We start from the raw sequence: 12,798 nt of genomic DNA, 5'->3' as shown, positions 1-12,798 counted from the left end.
GTGGTATCTCTACTGCCGTCCTACTCCAACCACAGACGTAGAGCATTGGGGCTGCGAGAGAATGCGATGGCACTCTCTGACAGCGGTCGCTTAAATTTCTGCCTTTGTTCCACTGCCGCAATTGCTTATTTCAGTTGCGATCGCGGCGCGAGCGAGTCAAGTCCTAATATTCGTGAAGCGGCAGTTCCGTTTCGAGCAGACGGGTGGAAAATTTCTCTCACCGGACCAGACGGTGGTGGAATCGAATCGAGAACGCGAACGAAAACCCAAACGGGAACGAAGGGCAGCAGGGGCTGCAGTATTGCTGTCAGTGCCAAAGTTTACAAAGAATACGAATACACACACACAATACAGTGATTGCATTTTGCTTTTTAACCCCTGGTTGATTGATTGACAAGATGACTAAGAACGATAATGCAAATCTGTTGAACGACAACAGACTGGGCACAGCCGGATCGGGTCAGTTGAAGGCTCAGATAGTGCCCGCCCAGCCAAAGACGCTCCAGCACCTGCCCAAGCGACCAGCGGTGGACCTCGCCTTCCACAACCTGACGTACCGCGTCAAGGAGGGGAACCGCAGCAGTAAGTACTTCCATTGTTCGCCACCACCTCTCTATATCCACCTCCACTCCTCCTTGGCCGCTCGAGAGCTGGATCATGAACTTCCCGCGCCTGCTCTCACCCACCCCTGCACTTTAACTTCCGGTCCTGGCTAGTAGTGCTCCGCACATGTCTCATGGAGAGCTAGTTCTCCGGACTGCTCTGTAGCTATTACGCACTTCCCTGGCTTTAGCGGGTTTTACTTGTTTGCTTTAGCTGCGCTTCGCATCGTGTTGGTTTCTGGTTTCTTTGTTTTATTAGCAGCTGTCCCGCAGTATCAGCACGCTCATACAGTGAGCACACAGGGAGAACTTCGTTGTGGCTGAGTAGATATGTAACCCGCCGTCGCTTCGTCGGATTCGGATTCATTTCCCAGTTACACAAGGGCGGCCCTGGCCAAAGTTCACTAGGTTTCACAGCGATAAGCACTACGAAATACATCAAAATCATCAGTATCATCCAGTAGCCGCGGAGTAACTGCCCACACAAGCGATGTTCGCCATTGGGACAGTCAACAAGTTGGTTCGATGCCAAAGCGTCCAAAAGGCGAGGAGCCATGTACTCGCACTTCTCTCACGTCTCTGTGTATCTACTTTGGAGCATGGGTGGAGCACAACGCGGTTTCTTTGTATATACTGCTCTTATGGAAAACATTCTGTGATGACGTGCCAGTGTGCGAGGTATTGTTTCTATACCCCTTACTCGCAGAGTGCCCCTGTGCCGCCCAAAACTGTAATGGCCATTGTTTTCAAACATTTTTGAAATGCCTCCCTCCTGAGTAACGGGTATAGGATAGTCGAGGAAGTCTAGTTATAGTGATTGTTTGATGGTGGCGGTGTGTGCTTTCTGTGTTAGCAGAGCGATTAGGGTTTAGTCACAGCGATAATATTTCTATAGTTTGGTATGCAAACGAGCACAGCTGCTTTATTCCCATATTCATAAAAAGCTCAGACATACAACCCACTCCCCACTCCTTCGAATTCGATTGCTGGCCGCACGGCGGACGTAGTCCGTGCATCCCGACTAAGACTGAGGGACTGTCAAAGCCTGTTTTTGAGCTTAAGGCCAGGCCAGCCAAGTGCAAAAATAATTGGAGAAGGCAGCAGCCTGAACTTTGCACAGCTCAAAGGTAGGCCATCCGACTCAATTAAGTCGTTCAGAATAAGCGCATACTCGTATATACATATATGAGACGTATTTACACTGGCCAAAGAGCGTGCTCACCTGGCCGAAAGATTTGCAGATGGCACGCCGCCTTCTCAGACGTGCTAGGTTATGTGCCAAAATAATGTATTCAATTTAAGATGGAATTGGCTGTGAGGCAACCGATGGAAATTGCGCTGATTTTGCCCAACTATGCCACTTTTAAATAAACACAAATAATAAAGCAATTGCCTGCTGGCGTTCTTGAATGCTATATTAAAACAAAGAGAGGTTTTTTCAGAAAGCGACTTTCTGTGCCCTTGAGGCAAGTTTCTCGCAATCTTTTTTTGGGCGACCTGAATGGTTGCACTTGTTGTCCAATCCGGTCATAAACATCAAAGCTACGAGTTGGCCTTAGCGTTGGACTATCGTTTTTCAAGCGTGGCCCCACTTTTGGTGCTATTACAATAATTGGCAAGCAAGTAAGACGTTGCGTATCTAGTGGTTACGACTACGACTGCTAGTCGCTGCCTGGCAGCTGGGGTTCACTGCCAGCTTTTAAAGACTACGCATTAAGTAAGCCGCCGAATAAAACATTTACAGTCCCTGCATGAGCTTAATAAATTTCGAGTTTCACTTCTGAGCGGGTCACGGTACTTTACTAATCGGAGTTATGACAAACATAAAATGAATTACTCCGTAATAGTCACTATACAGAAACTCCATTATGCAGTCATAGCCACAGCAAGAACCGATGCTAGTACTCCGCCACCTGATACGTGATTATGATTTAATGGTAGATCCATCTTTTTAAAGATTGAGAGCCGGCAGCCGCCGAGCGTGCCCCCATTAAAACGGGTATATTAGCATTTTCCGCAAAGCGCAGATGGCTTGCTATACAAAGCTATTGGTTTAAATGTAAAGGTATACCAAGTTGATAAGGCACTTCCGCATCAGAGCAGTTTTATTTAGGCAGCATGTGCGAAAATACTGAGGCCGACTAACTTTAAAACAAGCGTTACTAACGGGCCATTGGCTGCTTACGAATTTCCCCCGTTCGGTTTCTTGGATGTCCGTCGTCGACGGATGTATAATAAAATTTGAGTAATGGATGCGGTTGCTTGACAACTATTGGCATTCCGTCGATAATAGCATAAGTCATACCACATTAGGCTGAATTAATAAGACCGAATGGCGGTGGAGGCAGAGGGAGAAAAACTCTACGGGGCCAATGACCGTGCTATGCCTTTTGACTGTCAGACTTTGCAGATTTTGTTTACCTATGCTCGTCCAATAGCCAATGCAATGTCTTACTCGATAGCTGCTGCGGCACTTAGGTCTTAGGTATTGACGTAAGACCTATCAAAACCCGAACTATTTTTAGCCTCAACAAGAGATTGGCCCAAACACTAATTTCGTGTCTTTTATTACAGATGCCAAGACCATTCTGAAGGGCGTCAGCGGACGCCTCCGGTCTGGAGAGCTCACCGCCATAATGGGACCATCGGGCGCTGGCAAGAGTACGCTGCTCAACATTTTGTCTGGCTACAAGTAGGTTTCGCAGGGCCTGATTATTTGCATTCACATCAAGTAGCTGCTGACTCCGACACTGAACGTATCTGACCTTGCGCCGGCACACGAGAATACGGCGAAACGAGTTCGAAAATGTTTATATTCAGCCCTGTATTATCATCAGAAATAATTGCGACTTGATAACCACTTTGCCGCTTTTGGTGCTTAAACAGCCGACCTTTCCTCGACTTGCGTTCTTCGCATTTCTTGTTTTATGCGGGACACTCACATACTCGTACATATGTTCCTATTCTAGGCGCACTGACTTTCCATTTCCTTCTCCAGCTCAATCTTTATTCATTTATTGTAAACTTTAAATTTTGCTCTATTGCATAATAATCATAAACACTTTTATTACCCTTTCATGTGTTTAAATTTGTTACCAGGAGTGGTCAACCGATCGCCCTGAATCAATACGAGCAGAAAGTCTATGACACTTTGTAGATACAAATGTACCTGTGTGCAATGAACTGCTTACTTTGCTATTTCCTCACACACACTTAGCAATGTCGCCGAGTTTTATTAGTTTGAATATTTGAGGGAGAATCAGCTACTACTTTGCTGGACTTCGGACTTGAGTTGTCCGATCGCGTGCACATGTATACCTAGTATATCAAATAAGTTTCCGCATACAAGCAAACGTAGATATGCACAATAAAATACACGCTCGATTACTTGAAGTTAGCTTTTCCCAGTGATAACAGGTGTGCCACAAATAACCAAATGCTAAAGCCCATTCAGATAACAGTGCAGGATTGTAATTTGAATGATACCATCTTTACAATGGCCCTCGGATCTGAAAACCTTACATGTTTTCTGATATTTCAATTATGTATGGTTCCAATTTCTGATCAATTGCATTTGCAGAACTTCGAGCATCGAAGGCAGCGTTACCATGAACGGCGCCGAGCGTAACCTAAGCGCCTTTCGCAAGCTTTCAGCCTACATCATGCAGGACAATCAGCTTCACGGTAACCTTACCGTTCAGGAAGCAATGACTGTGGCAACAAATCTGAAGCTCAGCAAGAAGTTTTCGAAGCCCGAGAAGCATTCCATGGTAAGTTGAAAAGGAAAGCAACCCAACAGTCTGAAACCTATAATAAGTAATCGTGAATAGCCTTATAGTAAGCTCGCATGTTATTTTAAGCCAATTACAAAATATTTATGCAGTCTTTGGGTCTGAACCCACCTGTTTTATTTACTTAAGCCCGCTAATAAGTCGCCTTCTCTCCCAGATCGATGACATCTTGCTCACTCTCAGCCTGAGCGAACACCGCTATACGATGACTCGAAACTTGTCCGGCGGTCAGAAGAAGCGACTCTCGATTGCCCTGGAGCTGGTCAGCAATCCTCCCATCATGTTCTTTGATGAACCCACATCCGGCCTGGACAGTTCCACCTGCTTTCAGTGCATTCATCTGCTTAAAATGCTAGCTGCTGGCGGGCGCACTGTTATATGCACCATCCATCAGCCATCCGCTCGTCTCTTCGAGATGTTCGACCAGCTGTACACTCTCGCAGATGGACAGTGCGTTTACCAGGGCAGCACCAAGCAACTGGTGCCCTTCCTGTCTACGCTGAACCTGGAGTGCCCCAGTTACCACAATCCGGCCAGCTACGTGATTGAGGTGTCCTGCGGGGAGCACGGCGACCACACGCGAAAACTGGTCGATGCTATTGACAACGGCAAGCGGGACGTCCGTTCCTCAGCGGACTACGCCGGCCTCAAGGCTCGTAACGATTTGGTAAAGGTGCAAAACCTTAAGGCCATTTTGGACAAGAACGACGCCTCAAGTGTCAGCGGACGCAAGTACGAGGACAACCTCACCTTGAACAACGGCTTGCTCAACGGCATGGTCAACGACATTGTGAAGGAGGGCAACGTTAGCTCTTCCTTGGTCACTACCAACGAAAAGGGAGATGCCATGATCGATGTGGAAAAGTCCGTAAACTGCACAACCGCCTTGCTTACGGAGGAGATAACATCACCCGAGCGATATCCGACCTCGCAGTTCCACCAGTTCTGGGTGGTTCTTAAGCGAACTCTACTCTTCAGTTACCGGGATTGGGTGAGAAAACTAATAACAGTGATGTCAAGGATTTTTCTGGACTAAACACTTTTTTTTACTCTATTATAGACTCTTATGTATCTGCGTTTATTTGCCCATCTGTTGGTTGGATTCCTGATTGGCGCCCTCTACTATGACATTGGCAATGATGGAGCAAAAGTTTTGAGCAACCTGGGATTCCTCTTCTTTAATATGCTTTTCCTCATGTACACATCTATGACTATTACGATCCTATCATGTAAGGAAACCAGCTTGATTTTCATCCCTCTGTGGTTAATATATTATTCTGTTCCTTTTAGTCCCGCTAGAGATGCCCGTTTTGTTAAAAGAAAACTTTAATCGCTGGTACTCGCTCAAGTCCTACTACTTGGCTATATCAGTAGCTGATCTACCGTTTCAAGTGAGTGCACTCAGCTGTTGAGTAGAGCGACTGTAACTGATAACGAATAACTTTTTCCTTCAGGCTATTTTCTGCGTTATCTACGTGTCGATTGTCTATTACTTCACTTCGCAACCTTGGGAGCTTTTCCGCTTTTCCATGTTCTTGTCGGCCTGCCTGCTCATCTCATTCGTGGCTCAGTCCGTGGGTCTGGTGGTAGGCGCTGCAATGAATGTCCAGAACGGTGTCTTCCTGGCCCCGGTCATGTCCGTGCCCTTCCTTCTGTTCTCCGGCTTCTTCGTCTCCTTTGACGCTATACCAGTATACTTGAGGTGGATCACATATTTGTCGTACATTCGATATGGTTTCGAGGGCACAGCTCTGGCCACCTACGGATACGGACGTGAGAAGCTGAGGTGCTTCCAGACCTACTGCCATTTCAAATCACCTATTACCACGCTGGAGGAACTGGACATGGTCAACGCTAACTTTACTCTCGACATTGTGGCCCTGATTGTGATCTTCGTGGTGCTGCGCATCTCGGCATACCTGTTCTTGCGCTGGAAGCTGAAGACTGTGCGATAAGCATGTTACATTATTATATTTGTTGTTTTGGCTTTAATAGCTTTCTATGTACGGACTATATAGTTTTCAACAAAGCGTCTTGGGTTCTGTTCTTAATCATTAATCATTACAAAATTTATTTTTGTTTAGTTTTAGTCGCAAAATTCATATTTTAAGTGATATATACGCAAGGAGGTTTCTTATCTTAAATCAGCTTGATTCCAGCCGCAGATGTAGAAAAACCTATTCAAACCACTGTTAGCACATCTTTGATATAAGTGAATCGTATAATGAAGTAAGTTATTGAACTACAAACCATTTTTCTAAATAAAAAAATTTGAATACATTTTAAAGTGAATTTACCGAATGGGTTTTAAATGTCTTTAAATTAAAAACGAAAACATTTTGTGTCCTTAAAAAATATGAAGTTTTTAATTACAAGAACTATATATACGCATATTTTTATTCGAGGTACTAAGAGTATAAGCCCCTTTGTAATTATTTTGTAATATTTTTTTAATACAGGTTTACAATAAATACCTTTGAATACATTTGTATAAATTGTGCATTCTTGAAGGAAATGTAATTATTTTGTAATATATTCTTAGAACAGGTTTACAATAAATACCTTTGAATATATACATATGTATAAATTGTGTATTCTTGAAGGAAATAACAAAGTCTACTCAAAAAGTTTAAATTCGACAATTTAAGATTTTGATAAGCAATATTTGTTGTGATCAACGGCATTTTTAGTATAAAAGCTCTTCGAGCGCCATCTACCGGAAAAATCAATTAGTACGCCGTTTAAATTCGAATTGCTTGCAATGGACGATAAGTTTTTCTGGGCGACAATTTCGCAGATCTTATTTTATTACTTTTATAAAGCTTTTAGCTTTAAAGCCACATATTATAAACAAAATTTTTAATTTTTATGTTCTGATGCTATACTGTTAAAAAAATGTAGATTTTTAATAGGGATCAAATATGTGTACATACAATATGTTTGTATGTGTACCTTTGCTTACTGGAACTTACTGGAAAGTGGTAATTTTAGTTAAAAAATAATTAACATTTTATATAACTCATCTTAATGTTGCTTGACTTGTGGAAGCTTTTCTAAAACTTCTATCTTCACGCTGTTACTATGTATTTAAATTGTAGCTAACGATATGTCTTAAATTGTTTGAAATGATGGAAACCATCATGATAGCCACTATAATTATGACCGCTTTAAGCGAAAGAATTTTAAATTTCATGCAAATAAATTTAAAGCGAATATGCAGTATATATTTAGTGTTGTAAAATAAGGCTACCCATATTGATCCCTAACCAATTCTAAATGAGCTTCTGCGTGACTCAGAAGGTAAAGCTACTAAAAGTGAGGAGGGGACTGAACTGAAGCTAAAGCAAGGTCTGTCTGTCTTTCCTTTTTATTTGTAAGGTATGTGGAATCTGTATAAATAGACTGGCCATATCCTTCGAATCGGATTTAATAGGCTGCAAAACAAGTTTTTGATCTTCTGCAGCTGGAACCAGCCTCTAGATTTCCGAAGGGCAAAAGAACTCGACACGGGCACTAGTCTTCGCCTCTGTAAATCTAGCATTTGCAGTAGCAGTCACTGCCGCAGTCTTCCTGCACTCGCTTTTAGTACATATTCGGTCGTCGGTGCAACAAGACGACGGTTCTTCGCTGCTGTGGCGCGGTTGCCGCCATGAGAAAGAGAGTGAACGACTAGCGACAGCAGCGCATACAAAAAGAAAGTGGAGTAAGTGCCCCCTATCGCTCCACCGATACACCCGCTGCAGCGCCAGTGAGTGGTGCATTTACGCAGTTGCGAATAGTAGTGAACGCCGGCTGTATCTAACGCGTTCGTTGAACCCGAAGTCGAAAACAACTGCGACAGTGTTTGCAGCACTGCACACAAGTACGAGAGAAATTTTTGACTACTATTTACCCCGCTTCTGAGCGACACGAGCAAAAACAATTATTGAATCGATTTCTGGGTCAGCTAAGGCGGTTGTTATCAGCGCCCTATCTACAAGACGCGGCTATTCAGTACCGGTACATAACTGATTACTTTTGTTATATCATTGTAAAAAATAAGGGCTTCTTTACTTAACCTAATATTCCATCTACATGTATTTGTAATTAATTCGTTGGATTGTTGATTCACGTATCACAGTTCAATATTCCCGCTTCAGTGCATTTACATGCACCATTACTCACGCAGCGTGGGCCAAAATGAGACAAAAGCTTTGCCGGCGAGTCGCATATCGTATACCCTAGACAAGTAATACAAAACACCTTGCTATGCGCAACCTAATACGTCATAAGCGAGACGCTAACCGAAGATTGCTTAAACGGTATCAAGAAGTGGGGCCAATGGTCAGGCACCCCGTTTCAGGCCGACCGACCCACAATTAAATTTGTATTCATAGACTGACGCAAAATGCTTTCAACAGATAAAGCGGCTCGGTTGCCAAAACATGAAGTCCGCAATCAGTCAGAGTAGAAAGAAGATAAAGAGTGAATAATAATGCAAAGATTGCGCATCCGCACTGTCAGCCCGCCCGTCTTAAATCTAGCGTCGATCCAAACTTCCGCTATGGGTTCGCCCACTCGCTGATAACGCACGAAGTTCTCAGAAAGTTCTGTAGCGTTGAAGATGCATCGGAATAACTGCAAATCGACTGTCCAGTTTCGGTTGCAGGGCCTTCACTCAGCCGCTCACCATGCCACTTGCTCTTTTCCCCATTCCCTGACTGGATCGACTTATACCCGGACAGTCTGATCTCCGGACCGCCGTCGCGTCGCCGTCAGACGACCAGTCATTCGGTCAGAACTCGAGCAGGCTGTCAGTCGTGCATGTACTGTGTACTGCTTTCCATCAATTGAAAATCTGAGTATGTTTTCGAGCTGCGAGCTGCGCTGAGAGACTACGATCGCGCAATTCGTAGGGTAAATGAAATTAATTTAAAAAGTTCTTCGGTCAGTTCGGAATTTGTTTCCAGAACGAAGGGAGGGCGCTTTTCGTGGTCCCAGATACGCGTAAGTAATTTTTAGAAATGCAAATTTCCGCTTTTAATTAACTTGAGTCGAAGTAGCAAGCTAACGCAACATGCGATGATGATGAGTTTGTCAAACTGGTTTAAGCCAAAAACGTATTACCTTCTTTTGTACTGTTTGCCAATAGACATTAATTGGCAAGCAGTACAAAAAAAGGTAATAATATAAATGAATCTGCGCTTTAAAACGAGGAGTCCAGTATTACAAAATCACACCTCAAAAGGTTATCTTTAAGAGCAAAGCAATATGTGAACTGTAAACGAATCAATTCTCATAAGCGATTTTAATGGGAAGTTAAATTATTGAATTCCTTATAAAAAAAATTACCATTTCGCTTCGCTAGGAGCAATGACATCGATTCAAAACATCAACGAACTATAGGAATATTAAGATGGAAACTACCAGCAGCTTAAAGGGCAGTACAACCTCCCAAATCAGCTCCCTTCAATATAGCAGCGACATTAACGCCTATAGCCTCGAACCGGATCAATCGGAGGACTGCCAAACAGTCCTCGGCCTCAAGTATTTGCCATCTTGGCCGGCTGTGAATTTGCAGTTTTCGGAACTATGTTATGAGGTTCCCGACCAGACCAATGGTGAGTGTCTCAAATCAGCTCATCCCTGAGCATTTGATAATGAATACAATCGTGTTTGATAATGGGTTATTAAGAATGGTAATTGCACATTTTCGAAGTAATTGCTGTTTCCACAGACCGCTTGATTTCTAATGCTGAACATGCACATATTAAATAGCAATTTCCATCTAATTCCCCATTAACAACAATAAATTAATACTTTTTTACTTTTATCGCCACATCCCGCAGCTTCAAAAACAAAGACTATTTTGCGGAGAGTCAATGGAATGTTTCACTCTCACGAACTCACTGCGATTATAGGGCCTTCAGGCGCTGGTAAAACCACACTGCTAAACCTGCTGGCAGGCTTTGGGTAAGACGTAACACATCAGACCACTTTATAATAATCCTGTAATAATCCTTATTAATTACCAATAGGGCCGAGTGCGCCTCTGGTGAGATTTTGGTCAACAACAGTCCGCGAGATATGCGAGTCTTTCGCAAAATGTCTCGATATATAATGCAGGTAAAAGTTGATTACTGAAGTGCGTTCCGCTAAATATGTATTTAATTCACAGACCGATGTCCTGGACTCACAGTTTACAGTTCTGGAAATGATGCTTTTGGCGGCAAACTTGAAGTTGGGAAAAGAACTACATTTAAAACAAAAGCTAGAAGTGGTAAGATTGATTTTAAATTATACACTTAGACCTTTTTTTATCTCAACCTCTGAGTAGATCGACGAAATTTTGGGAATGTTGCGCCTAAAAGAAACCCTGAATACCATGGCTCAAAAGCTTTCTGGGGGTGAGCGAAAGCGTTTATGCATTGCCCTTGAGCTGGTCAACAACCCGCCTGTCATCTTTCTAGATGAACCCACAACGTGAGTATAATAAAAATATTGAAACAAAAGATTTATTGTTGCGCCCAACCCAACAGCGGTCTTGACGATTTGTCGAGCTCACAATGCATTGCCCTACTTAAAATTTTGGCCGCGGGGGGACGCACTGTTATCTGCTCCATCCACACGCCATCTGCCAAGATCTTCGAGATGCTCGATGCAGTGTACGTCCTAGCCGAGGGCCAGTGCGTCTACCAAGGCAAGGGGTCCAACATTGTGCCTTACATGAAGAACTTTGGCCTTTGTTGTCCAATAACCTACAACCCGGCAGACTTCATTATCGAAGTTGCTTGCCTGGAGTATGGAGGGTCCTATCACGAGCCAATGGTAGAGGCCGTTGGCAACGGCAAAGTTGCGCGATGGACTCCTTCACCAGAGGAAGGTAAAATAACGCCCACCAAAACCGACACCACATCGGGGGCATCGTCGCTCTATGAAAGGGAGCAGTTTGAGGAGGAGATTAGCCCAAAACTTTTGCAGGCCAAGTGTAGCTGGTGGCTGCAGTACAAACTCTTGCTAATGCGAATGCTAATCCATATGTGGAGGGATAAGGTGAGTGCACTTAGAGAACGTCGAGAACGAAGTATAGGCGCAATGAAACTTTATTTTTCCGTAGTCACACATCAAGCTAAAGTTCTACATGAACATCGTTCTCGCTTTACTGGTGGGGTCGCTTTACTTTGGTATGGGAACCTCGGCCTCTAAAGCGCTTTTCAATTTCGGTTTCATGTTCACTATTGTGATAGCATACCTCTATCTTCCTATGATGCCTGTGCTTCTATATTGTAAGTACAATATTTAATCCTCTAGCAGTAGTAATGGTTAATTATAAATACTTTCATTAAAGTTCCCACGGAAATCAATCTGCTAAAGCGGGAGTACAACAACCAGTGGTACCGCCTGAGCTCCTACTACGCAGCAATGGTTTCCTCAAAGCTACCATCTATGTTTATTTTGGCCGTTATTTATCTGTCCATTGTGTACTTAATGTCCAGCCAACCACTGGAATGGTTCCGCTTTGCCATGCTATTTACCATAGCTTTCGTAACGGCCTTAACTTCCGACAGTTTTGGTTTGTTGATCTCCAGTAGACTAAGCTTAGTGGTAAGCGATTTGGCGCACATTTATTTTCAATATATCCTAATTAGTTAACGTTTCCCTTAGAATGCAATGTTCATGGGGCCAGTACTCGCCGTGCCGCTGATCCTGCTTTCCATTTACGGTATAGGGTATGGCAGCGGAACATACATATCCCCACTTATGAGGTTTCTGATGCACCTCAGCTTCCTTCGTCATAGTATGGAGGGCCTAGTCGCATCCTTGTACGACTACGGACGCGCCGACACAATTTGCGAGGACACGGAAATCTTTTGCTCATTTAAAAAGTCAAAAGTGTTGTTGGCCTTCTTGGGATTCGATAACATGCACTATTTGTGGTCTCTAACCTGCTTGTTGAGCTTTTATTTGCTGTTCACTGTAGCAGCGTATTGCATGATAAGACTGCGACTAAAACAGTCCGCGGTCAATCCCATTTTCGCATATGTCCTACAGCTGTTAACTAAATACTTTAACTTTACTTCGTACAATTACTAAAAACATAGACCTTTTGACTTCGGCAAATTAGACAAATTATTTTTAGCGGGATTTCAGTGGCCAGTATACATCTTCAAAGGCTCCACAATAATTATTGGTTTATGTAATATTACTAACCCATCAAAATGATATTGGATTATGATTAAAAGTTTGTGATCAAGAATACAAATATATTTAAGAGAACAATAAATTATTATTATTCTATCGTTGCATTATTAGCACGGCAGAAGGAAAACTACGAAAAAAGGATTAAGAAATGTTTTCACCAAATATCTTAATAAGTTTTAATTAATTTTTAAAAAATATATAAACACAGTTTATATAAAGACAAG

General features: G+C 43.0%; 2 protein-coding genes across 5 annotated transcripts; both read left to right on the top strand.

Moving 5' to 3' along the window:
• The first annotated feature begins 124 nt into the window (after positions 1 to 124).
• On the top strand, positions 125 to 6,673 carry LOC120451238 (ATP-binding cassette sub-family G member 1). The gene is made up of 7 exons (XM_039634785.2): positions 125 to 582; positions 3,177 to 3,294; positions 4,183 to 4,372; positions 4,551 to 5,384; positions 5,454 to 5,622; positions 5,684 to 5,784; positions 5,848 to 6,673. The coding sequence occupies exons 1-7, from the start codon at positions 399 to 401 to the stop codon at positions 6,346 to 6,348; spliced, it is 2,097 nt and encodes a 698-aa protein (XP_039490719.1). The 5' UTR covers positions 125 to 398; the 3' UTR covers positions 6,349 to 6,673.
• Positions 6,674 to 7,997: 1,324 nt separating this feature from the next.
• Positions 7,998 to 12,668, top strand: LOC120458406 (ATP-binding cassette sub-family G member 4). Of its 4 annotated transcripts, none has more exons than XM_039646036.2 (10): positions 7,998 to 8,096; positions 9,741 to 9,993; positions 10,222 to 10,345; positions 10,411 to 10,498; positions 10,551 to 10,652; positions 10,710 to 10,855; positions 10,912 to 11,425; positions 11,490 to 11,658; positions 11,721 to 11,977; positions 12,038 to 12,668. In XM_039646036.2, exons 2-10 carry the CDS (start codon positions 9,789 to 9,791, stop codon positions 12,464 to 12,466), a joined length of 2,034 nt encoding a protein of 677 aa, XP_039501970.1. In that variant the 5' UTR covers positions 7,998 to 8,096; positions 9,741 to 9,788; the 3' UTR covers positions 12,467 to 12,668. The 4 variants fall into 4 exon arrangements, with proteins under 4 accessions (XP_039501970.1, XP_039501974.1, XP_039501969.1 ...); XM_039646035.2 differs by lacking the exon at positions 7,998 to 8,096 and adding an exon at positions 8,464 to 9,379; XM_039646038.2 differs by lacking the exons at positions 7,998 to 8,096; positions 9,741 to 9,993; positions 10,222 to 10,345 and having other exon boundaries at positions 10,416 to 10,494; positions 12,038 to 12,664.
• The last annotated feature ends 130 nt before the right edge of the window (positions 12,669 to 12,798 follow it).

This window comes from Drosophila santomea, chromosome 2L, assembly GCF_016746245.2.
Source record: "Drosophila santomea strain STO CAGO 1482 chromosome 2L, Prin_Dsan_1.1, whole genome shotgun sequence".
Lineage (NCBI taxonomy): Eukaryota > Metazoa > Arthropoda > Insecta > Diptera > Drosophilidae > Drosophila > Drosophila santomea.
The sequence above is the reverse complement of the archived record's forward strand: the minus strand, read 5'-3'. Positions and strand labels throughout refer to the sequence as shown.